Here is a 16,734-nt window from a genome sequence, read left to right as displayed (position 1 = left end):
TGTAACCCCCCCCCCCCCCCCCCGAAGTATAGCCCCGTCTAACATCAAATCCTGGGTCCACCCGGCCAGTATCACAAAAATACTTCAGTCATTTCTCATCTCAATCTCAAGATGGTTAAATTATGTAGAAATATATATATATATATATATATATATATATATATATATATATATATATTATCCCCATCAATCTGTGGAACCTGTGAGCTTTAAAATGACATGGTCATGATTGTGTTTACTGATGTTTTTGGGGTGACTCATTTTGATAAAATGTTTAGATTTTGTTTAACCTATTTATATCCATATTATGCAAGAATTATTTAACTATGAAAGTAATTTAACTAGTATTAGAAGTCATCATATTTTATTTACTATTGGACATTATGTTATATGTGAGAATGTTGGTTCAAGAGAGTAATTTGCGGAATGCCTTCTGTCTGGCTTGGTGACCACCAACTTACCAAGATATCCTTGAACCCTCATGCCCAGTTTTTTTCATGGCGGATCCATAGTCTAGGAGTAATACTTGACTGTCAATCCAGGGGTCGCAGGTTCGATTCCCTGCCGCAAGACTACAAAAATACTGATCCTCTTCCATGAGGGATGTTAAATGGGGGTCCTGTGTGACAGTGCTATACAATGGTGCACGTTAAAGATCCAGGGTGTGCTATACAATGGTGCAGGGTAGCTCTAACCAAGGTTACATTCTGTCTGTGAACTATTTTCTAAAAAACCTAAAATTACTAACAATCTTATCGGAGCAGTCCGGCTGAGTGGACCTTGCCCTATTGTGAGTAAAAATAAGCTTACCCACCCACTGCCCCAAATTAAACTCTCTCTGGCTTGTCGGAGAGCCAGTGTAGAGAGCCAGGGTGTTACACATTTTGTATGTATACATGTATATAAAAGTCTTTCATGAAACTTTAATGATCAAACCAAAAAAAGCAAATGATCTGTGTGCTGATAAAAAATGTTAGCTTTTATAGATGTGTTTTTTTTTAATAATAGCTATGTGGCCTCAAATCCCCAGAAAAAAGGCCTAAATATTGCTAAATTTTATTTTGTTTTATCTGTACAAAAATCATACGGTATGCCTTTTTTTGCTTTGATCATAAGAGTCAAATGTTAAACATTTTTTTATGCATCATCCTATAGTGTGCCCCATTACAAATGTTAATATATATCCTGTTCCATTTGGCAAGAAACATTCAGGGAATGTATTGAACTTTTTAATGGTATTGTCATGAATAGCAAAACAGCCTTAAAGCAAATATTTTTTGTAATTATTGATAATTATACTAACTTGACAATTTTTTGCGTTAATTTTGTATAACAGGGTAGATAAATATCAGAACTTTAATTGCATGCAATTAAAACAAAGTACAGTCACCCATTGTATTGTTTACTGATGTAAGACATATTGTTATAACCTACAGTTTTAGCTCCTCACAATAATGAAAATTATCGGAAGAGTCCTAAGGAATGAAAATGTTTCAATTTTGAATACATACACATTCTTTGAAAGAGAAAATATCACTGTGAATTTTCAATTTCTTCGGATTTATTGCCTGAGACTACCTCGGTTTTCTTTATGTCTGCTTATAAAGAACTCCATAAAAGAGGCACATTAACGTGTACTTTCACACTTGAGTGATGTAATGAACTTAAACTTGTATAGTTCCTCAAACTTTCGATACTTAAATTGGTAGTTTAAAACCTTTAAACAGGAATATACTATTTGTACACACACATCATTTATCAATTAGAGTAATGATTATAGGAATTTTAAAACATTTATTGGGCAGGGATCCAAAATAGGTTGAAATTCCCATATACAAATACTGATAGGATTCATGAAAGTTTTTTGCTTTATTTACGGTTTTACTTCTTACAGTGATCGAGAGGGCATAAGAGTGATGGCTTGAAGAGGAGTTTTGCTGGTGAGAGGAAGATATTTCTCAGGGATATTTATTTTTCCGAACTTGTAAACAATGGAGGCTACAAAAAGAAGGGAAAGACGCAGGGAAGACGGCCATGGAAGCCATCACCATCGACATTCACGGGAAAACAATAATTATGATTTTGATTTTAACGACATCAGTCGAGCTTCGACCCCAACAAGCCAGTTCAGCTCGAGATCTGAGGGTCGCAAAAAGGAGCGAGAACATAAGTACTCGGTCGATGATTATAAGCGTAAGATCGCTAGGCTAAAAAGTGAGTTGGATCTAGAAAAAGCGAAAAGTAAAAAGGCTCATAAAGAGAAATCTAGTGAGCTCAGAGAGATGCGTGATTCATATGAAGTTCGGAAACAAGTCGAAATTGATGAACTAGAAGATAAGATGAAGAGAAAATTGGAAAAAGAAAAGAAACAATTGGAAGAAAACTTGAAAAATAGCATTATGGAGGAGAAAGATAGAGAACTTCAGGATGTGTTAAAGTTTAAAGAAGAGGAACTAAGAGAATTGAAGAAAAAGTTTAAGCAAGAAAAGGATAGTGCTTTGAGATTAGCCATCGATAATGAGAAAAGAATAATGACCGATAAGGAAAGAGGAATGGTTGATGAAATTGAAAAGCTGAAACAAGATAGAGATAAGATGGAACAACAATATAAGAAGAAACTTGCTGAAGAAGCTAAAAAGGAAAAGGAATTTGCAAAAGTGAAGGATGAATATGAAGGTGAAATGAAGAGGATTTTAAGTGATTCTAAAAAGCTTGCTATGGGTAACCTTGAAAAGTTGAGGAAGGCTGAAAAAGCTCTCAGTGAACATGCAGGAGAGTCGGATGATGAATTAGACGAGATGGAATTTAATGATCTTTTAGCGGATTTACAGATGATGCAGAGTCAGGCATCTAGCCGAGCAGTGAGTCGCTCAGTGTCTACGACTAGTGAACTTAAGTTTGACGAAATAAACGCCCACATAAACAACCTTCTGTCCTCGCCAGCCGTGACACCTGGACCCTCAGGTCAAGGTCACATGACACCGTCTATGCAAGGTCACATCACACCGGGCATCCAAGGTCAAGGTTACATGGAGGGGCCTTCACCTTTGACCTTAAAAGGAGTGAATGGGGAAAGCAAAAGGTCATCGTCTGCTATGAGCGAGCCAGCTAGGGACTTATTTGTAAGTATAGTTTTCGTTGTCAGCACTTACGGTACAAAGTCATGATTGACTTTAATTCACTTCAAACTGAGCTTTCAATGAAATGTTTATTTGATCTTGAAAATTTGCAATTTTTCATTTCGTGCGCTGCGTCAATTTGTCAATATTAATAATAATAATTGCAAGTAAATGTGTGACAGTGCATAATGAAGCATAGAAAACATATTTGATTACCAAAAGTAATCGCCAATAAACAAATATTATTTTGATTGGCACAATTGTCTGGTATCGCATACAATTACCTTATATTCGGATTGGCACTTTTCGTAATATTGTATTTACAGCAGATTAAGTTATGTTGTTGCGTAAATTGTAGGTTTTGGTATATTTAAGTATTAATTTGGTTTATATTGTCACATTGAAAGATGAATGAGAATATTTGTAAAGAAAATATTACACAAATTTTTCACAAATATGTGAAAGTTTAAATAATGTTCTCTGTTTAATATTAAGCTTAAAATGCTTTGATTAATACAGCATGAAGATATTGACAAAATTCAGACAAAAATTGACATACAACTCTGTCAAAGTTTGGTGTGATTAATTATAACTTTTATTAAGCCTAAAGTATTTAATTTCAACTGCGCATGTTGATGTGTATTTATATATACAGAAAACAAAAGAAATAGGGAATTAATATATAAAAGAGGTAAATCGCCATACTATAAACTTTAGAAGGCATTCCACCCCAATGTTAATGAATCAATAAAAAAAATTCATATCTACAGAAGTTTATGTTTAACATGAACAAGCTCTTTTATTAAAAAAATCATATGGCTATAAAAAAGTTAAATATTAGGAAAATATACATGCAAATGTTTCACTTCAGATGTTGAACATATGTGACACAATTTTAATTTAAGTTTTTAAAAATTTGCCTTGTCCACTTTTACACGCTGGTAGACACATGCAGTACGTGTGCAGTGAAGGGCAATAGCAAATTTAATACCACAGGGCTTTGCAAAATGTAGTTATAAAATTTATGTCACTTTTACTTAATAAGCATTTGTAGCAAGGCCCATAACTCTGGTTTGAATGATTGTTGAGTAAGGCCCTTTTTTGACTGGAACAAAAAACATACAAGCATAATAGCATCCATGTGTTTAACAAGGCCCATAACTCTGTTTGGCTTAAATGATTGCTGAGTTTTACCCCTTTTCAGCTGGATCAAAAAAGACAATTATTGGCATCCATGTGTGTACCAAGGCCCACAACTCTGGCTTTAATGGTTGTTGAACTATGACCCTTTTTGACTGGAACAAAAAAAGACAAGCATTGGCACCCGTGGGTGTACATTGTACGTGTTCTTGTTGAGGTCTTAATATGCATTTTTTGAATTGTTTAAGTTTGTTAAATATAGTTGTTTTTATCGTTTTCATGTTCAATTGGCTATGCACAACGAGACATCCCACCCAGATTTTGATAAATGCATATTGATTAAAGTGTACCATGTTTTGGTTCAAATAACATTTAAAGTGGGCCATGTTAAGTTTCCGTGATTAATTGAGTAGCTTTATATGATTAATACACTGTATAGGATTTCAGTTATTAACAAGTTAGTTGGTCACACTTTTAGAGATTTTAAGTCAAATATGGCATTATGCCTGCTAAACAGTTTGATTGGAGGTCACTGAAAAAACTATTAATACCGTAGTTGTCCTAATATACCTTGAGCTTGTCATTATCAAGTCCCTTGAGCACCTTTGCTGAGTCTATAGTCTATAAAAAATTGTCAGAAAACATTGGTGGTGTGCAACCTTGGATTAGTACACTAGGGTATTTGTTTTTAGTCAATAAAGTTGCTGACCAAAAGAACAGTGAATTGAGCCCAACTTTTTATGTTTTGAATCAAGATAAGCAGTATTTAGTAAAAGGAATATGACTTGAGTAAAATCTTATGGGATTGGTGAGTGTAGCAACTTTAATGGCTTCCCGGGACCAAAAACAAAGCATTTGTTTTAGCTGATTCATTTAAACTGGTCTCTTTTGATTATTATTGTGTTTGTTGTTAGTATTGATACTCCAGTTTGCTCTTCATTCGAAGTCAGCAGCTGCTGAGTACTCACAAGAGTTCTATAATAAGGCCAGTTTTGCTTCTGCGGCAGGGAACTTCAGCCCCTTTGACTCCCATCGCCAAATAAGTTTCAGCCCTTCAAATGACATGTCAATTACACCCTGAAGAAACATATATGCCTGTTTTTGAGAATTAATGATAATATTATATTTTTCATTGTACAAATACAAAGGAAAGATACAAAGGATTTCGAAGCTAATTGATGTTCTGTGAAGAAGAATTTACTTCAATAATCCTAAAAATCGAGTTCAATATTGTATTTGCATTCAGCTATCGGACTTCATGTGTCGCACCTATTATTTGCTTTGTAAAAAATAAAAACTTAAAGTATGTTTAGTTACCCAAAAATGTCAATAAAAATAGTTGGGTTAAAGAATCTATTGGATATATTATTTGAACAATGAACTTATTGGTTTCGCTACCAGTTATTCGTCTGCATGCCATTATTTTGAATGAAAAAATGCTTAATATATTGTCTGTACAAATGTAAAAACTTTAAAAAAAGTGAATGCATTTTTTATGAGCAGCGATGAAATATTAATATAGCACGTTAGAAACACAATTAGAAGTTTGACAGCCGTCTGGCATCAGTGCCGGCATAATCTCGTAGATGCGCAACCTAGAACAACTGCACCTGCTGCTCTCGGAAAAGAAAACTAGTTTCACTAGCGGATTTAAGGGGGGGGGGCATGGGTTACATCGGCCAAGTTAATATTTATGTCAATATAGGAGAAAAAATAATAAAATATGTCCATAATGCATAATTTCCGTTTACAAATTGTTTTAATTTTCTTGATTGAGTAATCCCAAATTCCAAGGCAAACAGTTTATGTCATCTACTTTCGGTTCTTAGGGAGTGGTGCATGTCAAAATGTTGTGCCCCTATTTTAGTTACGCCCCCTCTAACGTCAATTCCTGGATCTGGTCCTGAAATTTTCTATTCATTGGGCATCCCTTCTGGTCAGGGTTTCTTTGTTAACCAGGTTCCATATTGGGGAATATTTACAACAATCTTAACATTATCAAAATACTCATCACTTTGAGACTGTCATTTAAGGTCATGGTCATACTGGAAGACAAAATCAATGTCCTATGTTATGTTAGATAACAGCACATCTAATGAAGTTGATATGTATGGCTATCATGAGGAGTAGCCTTTTAACTTGTCTGTTTCTGTCTTGAAAAATCAAAGTATTTTGACAGCCTATAAGGAATGGTTCATGGCTGCGACATTGTTGCACACTTGTTGACATAACTCAAAACTCAAAACTATTCAAGATATTTTCATGAAACTTAGTACACATGTTATTAGTGACATTTCACACATGTGTAGTAAGTCCTATAACTCTGGCTTAAATAAGTTAGTGTTATGCCCCTTTTTACAAAGCTGGGTCCTCAGGGAATTGTATTCCCCTCATAGGATTTCAAGAACTATTTTACTCCAAAATAAGGGGCCTTATTACGGGCCCCTACCTCCAAGTCTTAGAGAATACCCTGCATGCCAGTTATTATATTAATTATGTCTAAAACTGAAATATTTCATGACCATGAATGCCGTACATTTAATATTCATTTGTACATTTAATATTCATTTATATTTCATAAAAAATGCTCCCATTAGAAGTGAGTTTAAATAATAATTATACATTGAAGTCTGAAAATATGCCATTCCTTTGAAGTTTTCCTAGTCCTTGGGCAGTGTTTAAATAGTTGATATCTTTATTTCACTCTTGAGAAATAAGGAATTCGATGGAACCGTAATATGTAGCATCTTTTATCATTGTTTTATGGGTGAGGTAAATAGCTAGATATAAGTAAAGTAAACATAGAGTTTTATCATTGTAAAGTTTATAACTATTTCCCCTAGCAGTTACATGTTAAAATTTACTTTTCAAATATTGACGTCAGGGAAAGCAAAAATCTGCATATTTATTGATACAAATTGACAGAATTTGGATGGGGTCCATGTTTTAGTGGCTAATTTAATTAAGCCTATCGAAGCATTCTATATACCAAATAAATATCGACATGCTTTCAGTTTCTTCCCATATATTAGATTGAAATGACTTAATAATTTTGCTTCTGGAGTGCACTTTTTGTTTTGTTACCTTTTCTGTATTGAGCAAGATAGATTTAATATTATTTATATATATTTATACTCCCCCACAAAGTTTGAAAGGGTATATTGGAGTCACAGATGGAATTTAAAAAAAACTTCATAAAATGGTGAGGCACAACCAGAAATGTGTAATGAATAAGAACCATAACTCTATTTAGCATATTGTTGAGTTTAATATTGTCATTTGTAACATTTTTCTTGTCCATCTTGTTTATATCTTCATTACCAGAAAAAAGCCAACGTTCGAATTGCATGAACCCCATCATCAGTCATTGTGTTGGTTCATTGTTTTTCATTTCTGCACTTTGATTGGACTTGTATGTTGTTAATTACTGTAAACCGATGGTAAAAATGATGTTTCAGATATCTACAAAAAAAATATTTTCACTTACTTGAAACAATGAAATGACTTTTCTTCATTTCACCTTAACTTAAATCCAACAGTAATAAAAATAAATGAAATAAAGAAGAAAGAAGAAAATGATTTTTTATAAAAAAGTTTATTTTAATTTGCCCGTGTCTATCCCGTTTTACTGTCACAAAATTTGAGTAAATTGTCGCACTTAAGTCCAAAAGAAAAAAAAAACCTGGAGTGATGAAACTTTACTGGAATGTTAAGCAGCCTGTCAAGTTGTTCACTTAGGTTTCTGAGTGTGAATGCACCAAGTAAGGGCAGATTTATGGCCCTTGTCTTTATGAAAGTTAAACCTAAAGAGCGTGCATGCAAACTTGTGTCACACGAACTTCCTAAAACAATAAAAGCCAGTCACATGAAACTGTTCCAGAATATTAAATAGCCAATGAAGTTGTGCAGCTGAGATAAAGCATGTGGCTGCCTTCAATAAGAATAGAGTTATGTCCCTTGACTTCATGAAGGTATAGCCTAAAGAGCATGCACTCTTGTGCCACCCGAACCTCCAATACTATAAGAGCCAGAGTCATGAAACTGAATATGAATATAAGTTAGCCAATGAAGATATGATAAGCATGTGGCTGCCTCCAATAAAAGTGGACTTATGGCCCTTGGCCTTCTTAAAATTTACATATGGAGCATGGAAACTTGTGTCAACCCTATCTCAGTAAGTATATGATACATATATTGTCATGAAACTTGACGTTGTGCATTTGGTTATTGTTTGTGGCTGTGCCAAGCAGATTTATGGTCCTTGACATATTGAAATTAGGCACACAAGGCATGCACTTAGTGATACACTTACCTTAAAAGTATTTAAGTTAGAGTCATAAACCTTCACAAAGATGTTGTATATAGTCTGCATTGTGATGTTTAATTCTGCATGTGATGTTGTCCATCTGGGGTCAAGGTCACTGTTACTAAAATAAAAAAACAGATTAATTATGTTATTATATTGTTGTTATTTAGGTATATTTTGAGGTGGAATGTTTGGTTTTGCCTTTTTATGTCCCAACTCTTTTCTTTGTACAACTGGTAACTATTTTAATAGTTTAATTTTAATAACTTTATTTATGGGGGCATCTGTGATCTATGGACACATTTCTTGTTTATAATTCCGTTCATCAGAGACTCAGCTGTTTTCGTTGCCCATTTTTACAATGGACCAGGATATTGGTTAGATTTGCAGAGGTCAGATTTAGAGATTGTAAATATTAACTGTTTGTTTACCATATATATGTATCCCCTGTGATAACAGATTTATACTTTGATGTTTTCTCCTGGTCAAAAGGCGTCAGAAGGCTTGAACTTGGTATACAAATACAGACTGTTTGTTTTTGCAATGAAATGTTGCTCTAAATATATAAACAAAGTATGCAATTACGTCACAAAGTTATGTACAATGGACATGCTCAAAGGCAACAAATATAGTTTGATGCCAAATTATTTTGATTATTAATTAATACTTAGGCTTTATAAAAAAAAAAAAATTGAAAGCCAGGTGGCCACAAAATCCACAGTTGAAAAAGCGCCAAAATATCGCTAATATCTAAATCAATAATATTTTTGTTTTGATCATCAAAGTCAAATGAGTTAGTCATGATAATGCATTAAAATAAAAAAATACAATTTTTTGGCATCAATCTATATTGTACGGCTCTAACTGCTGGTTAATTCAGTCAACTAGATTTGCAGGTTTTCTGGCTTTTACATGATGGTCTGAGGTTTAATGTGCTTCCTGTCCAAGAACAGCTAGGACATCTCTTGAGATAAAAAATACGTACACAGAATGATTGCACAGGCCTGTGTGCTGTAACAGCACCTTAGAAGTGGAGCAACACCAGTATTTTTAAAGGAAACATTTGACGATTTGGCACTTATAATGTATATATTTCAAACGTAAAAATATTGTTGAGTTTACTTGTAATTTCAAATATTAAGCAAACAAAAACAACTTACAGTAGGCTTTGAACTAGAGAGATAAAGCCTTTTAATGTATTTGTCATGTTTGTTATAGAATTATTAAAATCTTATTAGCTTAAATGTTTGAAATTCAGAAAAAAATGTCAAGGTGATATATGCTGGGCTTGGTGTCATTGTTGTCAGTTTCGTTTTGTGCAAAAACGTGGCCATGACTCAAAAACTGTTCAAGATATTTAAATGGAATTTGGTACAAATTTGTCACCTGCTGACAGAAAAGCTGCTTTTATTTTATTTTAAATATTTTTATTTATGCATTTATTTAGGTGACAACATGTTTCCAAGGACAATTATCACAATGCACACCAAGGCCCATAACTCTGGATTTGATATTTGTGTGAACTTGAGTTATTTCCTTGTCTGATCTACTGAGAAAACAAAACAAAAAGAAAATTGGCAATTTTGCTTTATATTTGCAGATAAGTGAAAGCTTAGAAAAGATGGAAATGGTTTTCATTATATCTATATTTTCAGAAAATAGTTCATTGAGCTTATGTTTCTTGTTAGCTAATACCCGACTTTAAATACAGATTCTTGTATCTCTTGTCTGGTTGATATTAAAGTATCATCCCCTTATGAATGAAAGTCAGAATGAATGACTATTTGAATACATTATTCCATATCATTCAAGTTTTAAATTAAACACTAAATATACTGAAATAACATTAAATATTCTGCTTCATAAATGAGAAGAATTTCTAAAAGGTTACATTATGTCTTGAATGTTTTAAAAAGCATGAATGAAACCATTATTATGCAGTTTACTAAAAATATGTATCAAATTTGTACTTCATTTATAAAACTTTGCAAGATCATTATCAGTGATTTAATTGTTGATCCTTTGTAGCCTATCTGTAACCCGTATTCCTACCAAATGCAGAATTAGGAATGTAGATAGATAATCCAGTGTCTCGTATTTATAGATCAATAATCAATAGTTCAACGGGAGAAAATTTGAATTGTCGGAATGAACTGAAAAGTAGCTTATTTGCAAAGTACTTAGATGAGATAGCTTTGGATTGGATTTGCCTAAACACAGCAATAGTATGGCATTTGAGGACGAGGGCACAACTTAATTCAATAATGGTGTAACGCAATTTCCACTATCTTGCAAATATCTTATACCGTATAAGCTCAAGTAATTCAATATGAATTTGTACTAAAGATATTTAAATTTTTGATATGAAGAAGGCATGGCAGACATAGTGATCATAATGTTTTCCAAACAGGTCATACATCACACTTTCATTAATTTTTCTTGCTCTCTCGATACCTGACTTCCAATACTTAACAAACTTGGTAACAATGTTTATTGGCATAAAATCTGGACTTATTTGAGTTTGATCTACACCTAGATCTTATTATTAAATCTAGAGTTACAGCCCTTTATATCTCAAAATTTGACCTAATTAACTTTATCCACTCTCAAACCGGAGCATGTCTTATCCAATCTTTACCAAACTTGGCTATGATGTTTATGGGCATAAATTCTTCACTGAGTTTGATCAATGGAGTTATGGCCCTTTATTTGTCAAAGTTTGATGAAATTCACCTTGTTTGCTTTTTATCTTCAGTATTTCTTGTCCAATCATTACCAAACTTACATGTAGTGTATATTAAATTTTGAATAGTCTTCCTCGCACTGCCTTGCACTGCTGGATGAGTCAGTTCATTAGCAGCTGCTGTGCTGTTTAAAACATCAACCATGACTTTTGTCTGGTTCATAGTCACTAACTTATACCTATTGTGTTCCCACCAATTGTGTTGGCAGTGTTTAAGCTTATATAAGTCACACGGCAGGGAGACACCAAGACTGGTATCCTGTTTAGAAAAGCCAAAAAAACTTAAAAGTAACCCCTTGTGGAGCTTGAACCCACGACCTCTTAGGTGAGAAGCAGATATCTACAGCACTAGACCATTCTTGCCCTTTCAAACTCCTTCATCACCCATTTGCGCTTGTCATGGTTGTGAAATCACCCACAGGGCCTTTCATTGTCAGCAAGGGAAGAAGCAACTTGCGTTGAGATTTTGTAGATGAATTGAATATTGTCTGTACTAGTGATCATTTTTTGTGGGTTTAAAAATTAAAACCTTGTACCTTTTACAAAAGGGCTTAGCACTCCTATTTATAAGAGTGTAAGAGAATAGTTTTAATTCACTTTTTTAGGTCGCTCAAATATTACAAGGATTCACAAAGAGAGACATTAGATTTGTTTGAATTGTAGAATGACGCAGATTCTGTGTGGTCATATTTTAGGTGTGTCATTAATTACCCATGAATAATTTTTAATTTTGATTATATATACTTTCAAATAACCCCAATGTTGCTTAAAAGCGGTTTGTTATCAAATGCTTTACAACTTAATAAGTGCCACGGCTGGTAAGCTAAGAGCTCTGCCAATCTTTTTAATACAGGTTGTTTTTTAAGTATTGACCACTTTGTCTGGATATTATTTGAAATTATTAGTAGTATTGACAGGCATCAGTACTTGCATCTGAGAGCGGATCCTGGATTTGATCTTAGAGAGTGCTCAGTTTTTGAGACTGTGCCCCCTCCCCTCGAGACAGAAAACTAGATCCAGTACTGTTCATCCCACTTTAGCATCATGGTGTATTTGTTTTCTAGGTTCCATTTTGGTGAATTCTAAAAAAAATAAATGACATTAACCAAAGATTTATCACCTTGAGACTGGCATTTAAGTTTGATTTATCTAACACTTTGTCTGGAGCGCTCTGACAAATCGCAATGAGGCAAAAGCAACAGACGTTGTCGTAGTCAATTTGAAAAAGTCTGTTTGAATCATGATAGTACTTCTAATACCATCAATATTTTGATTGCCTTTTGTGCTGTATGAAGTAAATGGTCAAAATTTTATATGAGTCCTTCCTTTGAAGTTCACAAATATTTGTAAACAGAAATAAAATAGTAAACAAAATGTTTCACACTTCTTTAAAGGTTTGTGAAAAGTCAACTGAACCAAAATTGTTAATTCCGCATTCAAGTTGCTGTGAATTATTTTGCATAATACGAGATTAACGTATTTATTGATCTTCAGTAGAATTAACAATGTCAATATTGAATGTATTGTTATTAATTGTTAATATGTTTTGACCAGTTCAATAAACTTTGCTTTGTCAATTGCTGTAAAGCTTTATTAAACAGAATTTGATTAGGGAAACATCTGTTTTCCTGTAAGTAAATGCGTGTACTTATACTTATTCCTCATATGATAATGATTTTTTTAACAAAATAAAAACAATAAAAGAAGATGGGGTCTTAGCCATAAGAGATATATTTTAAACTTAATTTAATTTACAACGACTTGAAACGAGTTATTAAAACATAATATTAATCGCTTTTGTTGGCACAATATTTCATGAGAGTGTGGTCTTGCGTGGTTGGTGGGTGGGGAGGGGGACCTAAGTACCCGGAGAAAACCCACTTGTCCAGCTTGGTGACTGCAAACCAAACAACTCACAAGTGCCCAGGCTTGAAATTTAACCCTAATCGCTTAGGTGAGAAGCGAGTGCCCACCCTGTCCTTTTTTGGTGGCACCCCTTTGCCCCTGACCAGTAGAGGCATCCTTCTGTCTTCGTAGGATTAAATGCCAAGATTGTCAATTTGTTTATTAAAATATATAATATGATTGTACATATTTGATAGATGAAACCTAATATAACTTCAATTTAACACGATTTCAATAATTTCCTATCAAAACGTTATTCAGCCCAATTAATTGTCCTTTTCTCCTGAAGTACCCAGATATCTCTCTTCACCCTGTGCTGGCTTAAACCATAGGAATTAAACACATTCATTTCCATCTGAAATTGAAACAAGTATTTACAGATGATTTTAGATATTGATAGTGTTTTTCTACAACTAATTTTACAATTCTGTTATTTCCTAAGAAAAATGTAACAAAGGGAAGCAAATACTGAATAGCTTGTAGGCAACTATAGTGCAGTTGCTTCCCTTGAATATATATTTTCAAAAAAAAAAATCGTGTCAATATCTGCAACCAATATTTACTTTATGAGAAGGCATTGATCTAAGTTTTAATTTGACTTTTTATTAATCGAAAATTATTCGGCCTTATAATCATAATGTTCTGACAATTGATTGAATTTATAAATGTTGGTTTGTTTGCCGATTATTATAAAACTTTTAAATGGAACAAATTTTTGATTGAAGCCTATTTCTTTGAATTTTACGACATGACATACAGAGAGCTTGTTATTTTGTATTATCTATGTTGAGGACATGAAATTGAAAACTTGTCTATTGGAATGAAGACCAAGTCAAGCACTTTTAAAGAGCTGATAACAAGAAATATTAAAACTTGAAAATTTTAATCGTGCATTTTGGAGTCAATACGCTGATATGGAAATTATGGAGTGTATTTTATTGATATAACACTTTTGGTTAAGTTTTTTTTGTCGCAAAACTATTTACTTTTTGAATCATGCTGTCAAAGACAACACAGAATTCTGCTCTTTAATTGGAATTATGTTCACAGTTCAACTTATTTAAAAAAAAAAAATGTAAACAAAATGTGGAAATCATTCGGCTTTCTTCGACAGAAAAAGGACATTTTAAAAACAAGGTACTTTTAAGTGAAACGTTGGATGTTGTTAAAGATAATGAAGAGTTTGCTGAGTGTTCATAGGAAAAGAAATTAAGATTAACAAGCAGAAGTTGTATTAATACAGAACATGATTCGAAATAATGAAATTTTATGAGAATTCCAAATAATATTATAGCAAAAGATGATGCAGCATTCGAATAATGATACCCTATGAGGTTTGACGTCAAGAATTGGATATTAAAAGTATAGTATGAAGGAGATGATGACTAACTGTGATGTGTTATAAGCAGGAGAGGCAACTGGCAAAAAGTCATAATAAAAATATCATATTCCAGCAGCTGTTTATGTAGAATCAATACCAATATGATTTATTCCGAGTTTTTTTTTTCCTATCCAATCGTACATGTATCGTCATACTTATCCATAAGTTTTGAACGACATTGAATTATATGTTCTTTCTTTATAGTTTTCTTGTAAGGTGAAAGTGCAGTATTTGTTAAAATGTCATATGAAGTAATAAAACTTTTATTAAAATGTGATGTATGTATTGGAATTTAATAAAAATCGCATTAGTGATATAAACTTTTGAATGATCAGCCACTGATTGACCTCATTGTGGTATAAACATTGAGACTCCTGATTTGATGGAAACCGAAAATGTTTCAATAAAAAGTAAATATCCGATAAAAATTATGTAGACATTTGAAGAAATATTAGGAAAATATTTGTAATACAGACGAGGCACTTGTTCGTGATTTGTGTTGAAGTGTTCGAGCTTTGATTGGATCTATTTGAACATTGACATGCCTGTTTGTCTAAAATAATGAGAATACTGGAATTGTGTTAGTTCAGGTTTTTCGTTGTGAAAAGAGTCGACAATAACGTAATGATAATCTTTCGACCATTGGCTTGACTTTCATGAACTAGTATTGAATTACGTTGTGTTACAATAGAAAAAATGTTGAAAGTGAAATTATCATAGACTCGTAAAGAATTTCGCATGGACTTGACTTGTAGCCTTGCATGTCATAAATTTTGACGACAGAAATTTGTCGTAATTATTTTTGAGAAATTAACAAGGCTAGAATAATTAAGTTTATTAAGGAAATGCAACAAGGCACGATTGTTGGAGAAAATTGTGATATGTCATTTTTCATAATGATTTGTGAATGAAAACATTCATGTGTATGGATTATAATTCACAAGAGAAATGGATTTAAGCAATGCAAGATTTGGGGTGAGTAATACAAATTATCCAATATTATGATCAACTGTTATAAATTAATTATGTTAAATATACAAATATTGTGCTTGTGTCTGTAAATATTGATGTATATTTTTCTAAACAAGCAGATTTCTTATAAAGGTCAAGGTCAAGGCTCCTTACATTTTAGCTATTTTATAATTTTATTGTTAGTCAAAGAGTTCATTTTTTCTATGTATTGGATGTTTCGGATAAGAAGTTAAAAATTAACGTTAGGGCTTAGAATAAGGTGTTTTAGTGGTATGGCTGTCCTGTGACCTCACACTAAATTAAATCTTGGTTCAATCTCCGCCATGTGCTCTTGGATGCCTCTTACGATTGAGTAAGGGTGAGAGTGGTCTAGTGGTATAGGTGTCTGCCTATCACAGTGGAAAGTTTGGGTTCAATCCCCACTATTGGCTATTGAATGTATATTACAATTGGCTCTTTCCAGGATGCCTCTTACAATTGAGTAAGGGTGAGAGTGGTCTAGTGGTATAGGTGTCCGCCTATCACCCTGGACAATCTGGGTTTGATTAATAATACCTGGTTATTTTTCCTGGATGCCTCTTACAATTAAGTAAGTGTGCGAGTGGTCTAGTGGTATAGATGTTTGCCTCCCACCCAAGAATATCTGGGTTTAATACCCACTATGGGCTCTTTTTAACCTTGATGCCTCCTACAATAAGTAAGTGTGATAGTGGTCTAATGGTATTGGTTTCGGCCTCTTATCCAAGACAATGCCAGGTCAATCACCACCAGGGGCTCCTGGATGCCTTGCAATTGAGTTATGGTGAGAGTCGTCTAGTGGTTTAGGTGTCTGCCTCTCACAGAAATTGTGGATTGATTCCCACCAGGGACGTTTTCTTGACAAAGGACACCTGTCCATTTTCCTACCCATGCAGGATACAGACTGGAGTGCGATTCACATCAGCTTTTTAAATGCTGCCTTAAAGCTCAAATAAATTAGTATGTACAATGGTCAAATTAATAATGGGGTTTTCGCAGGTTTAACACGCGAAATAAACTGGCGGAAGAGATTCTAGAAACTCATCATAATTAAGCAAAGAAAACATAGAAATTCATGAATTTAATATCCTCATAAAACTGATATCATTACGCTCACAGTTGTCATTGAGCAGTCTCCATTAAACTTGTC

General features: G+C 33.4%; 1 protein-coding gene across 7 annotated transcripts in view; it reads left to right on the top strand.

The window, feature by feature from the left end:
• LOC128231469 (RIMS-binding protein 2-like) overlaps positions 1 to 16,734 on the top strand; it is a 147,973-nt gene that overhangs the window by 594 nt on the left and 130,645 nt on the right. For all 7 annotated transcript variants that reach the window (XM_052944335.1, XM_052944337.1, XM_052944338.1 and 4 more), the window contains exon 2: positions 1,895 to 3,122. In XM_052944335.1, coding sequence (XP_052800295.1) covers positions 1,992 to 3,122 — 1,131 coding nt within the window. In that variant the 5' untranslated portion in view covers positions 1,895 to 1,991. The remainder of the gene's footprint in view (positions 1 to 1,894; positions 3,123 to 16,734) is intronic.

The sequence above is a fragment of the Mya arenaria genome, chromosome 4, assembly GCF_026914265.1.
Source record: "Mya arenaria isolate MELC-2E11 chromosome 4, ASM2691426v1".
Lineage (NCBI taxonomy): Eukaryota > Metazoa > Mollusca > Bivalvia > Myida > Myidae > Mya > Mya arenaria.
This window is presented reverse-complemented; position numbering and strand designations above follow the sequence as displayed.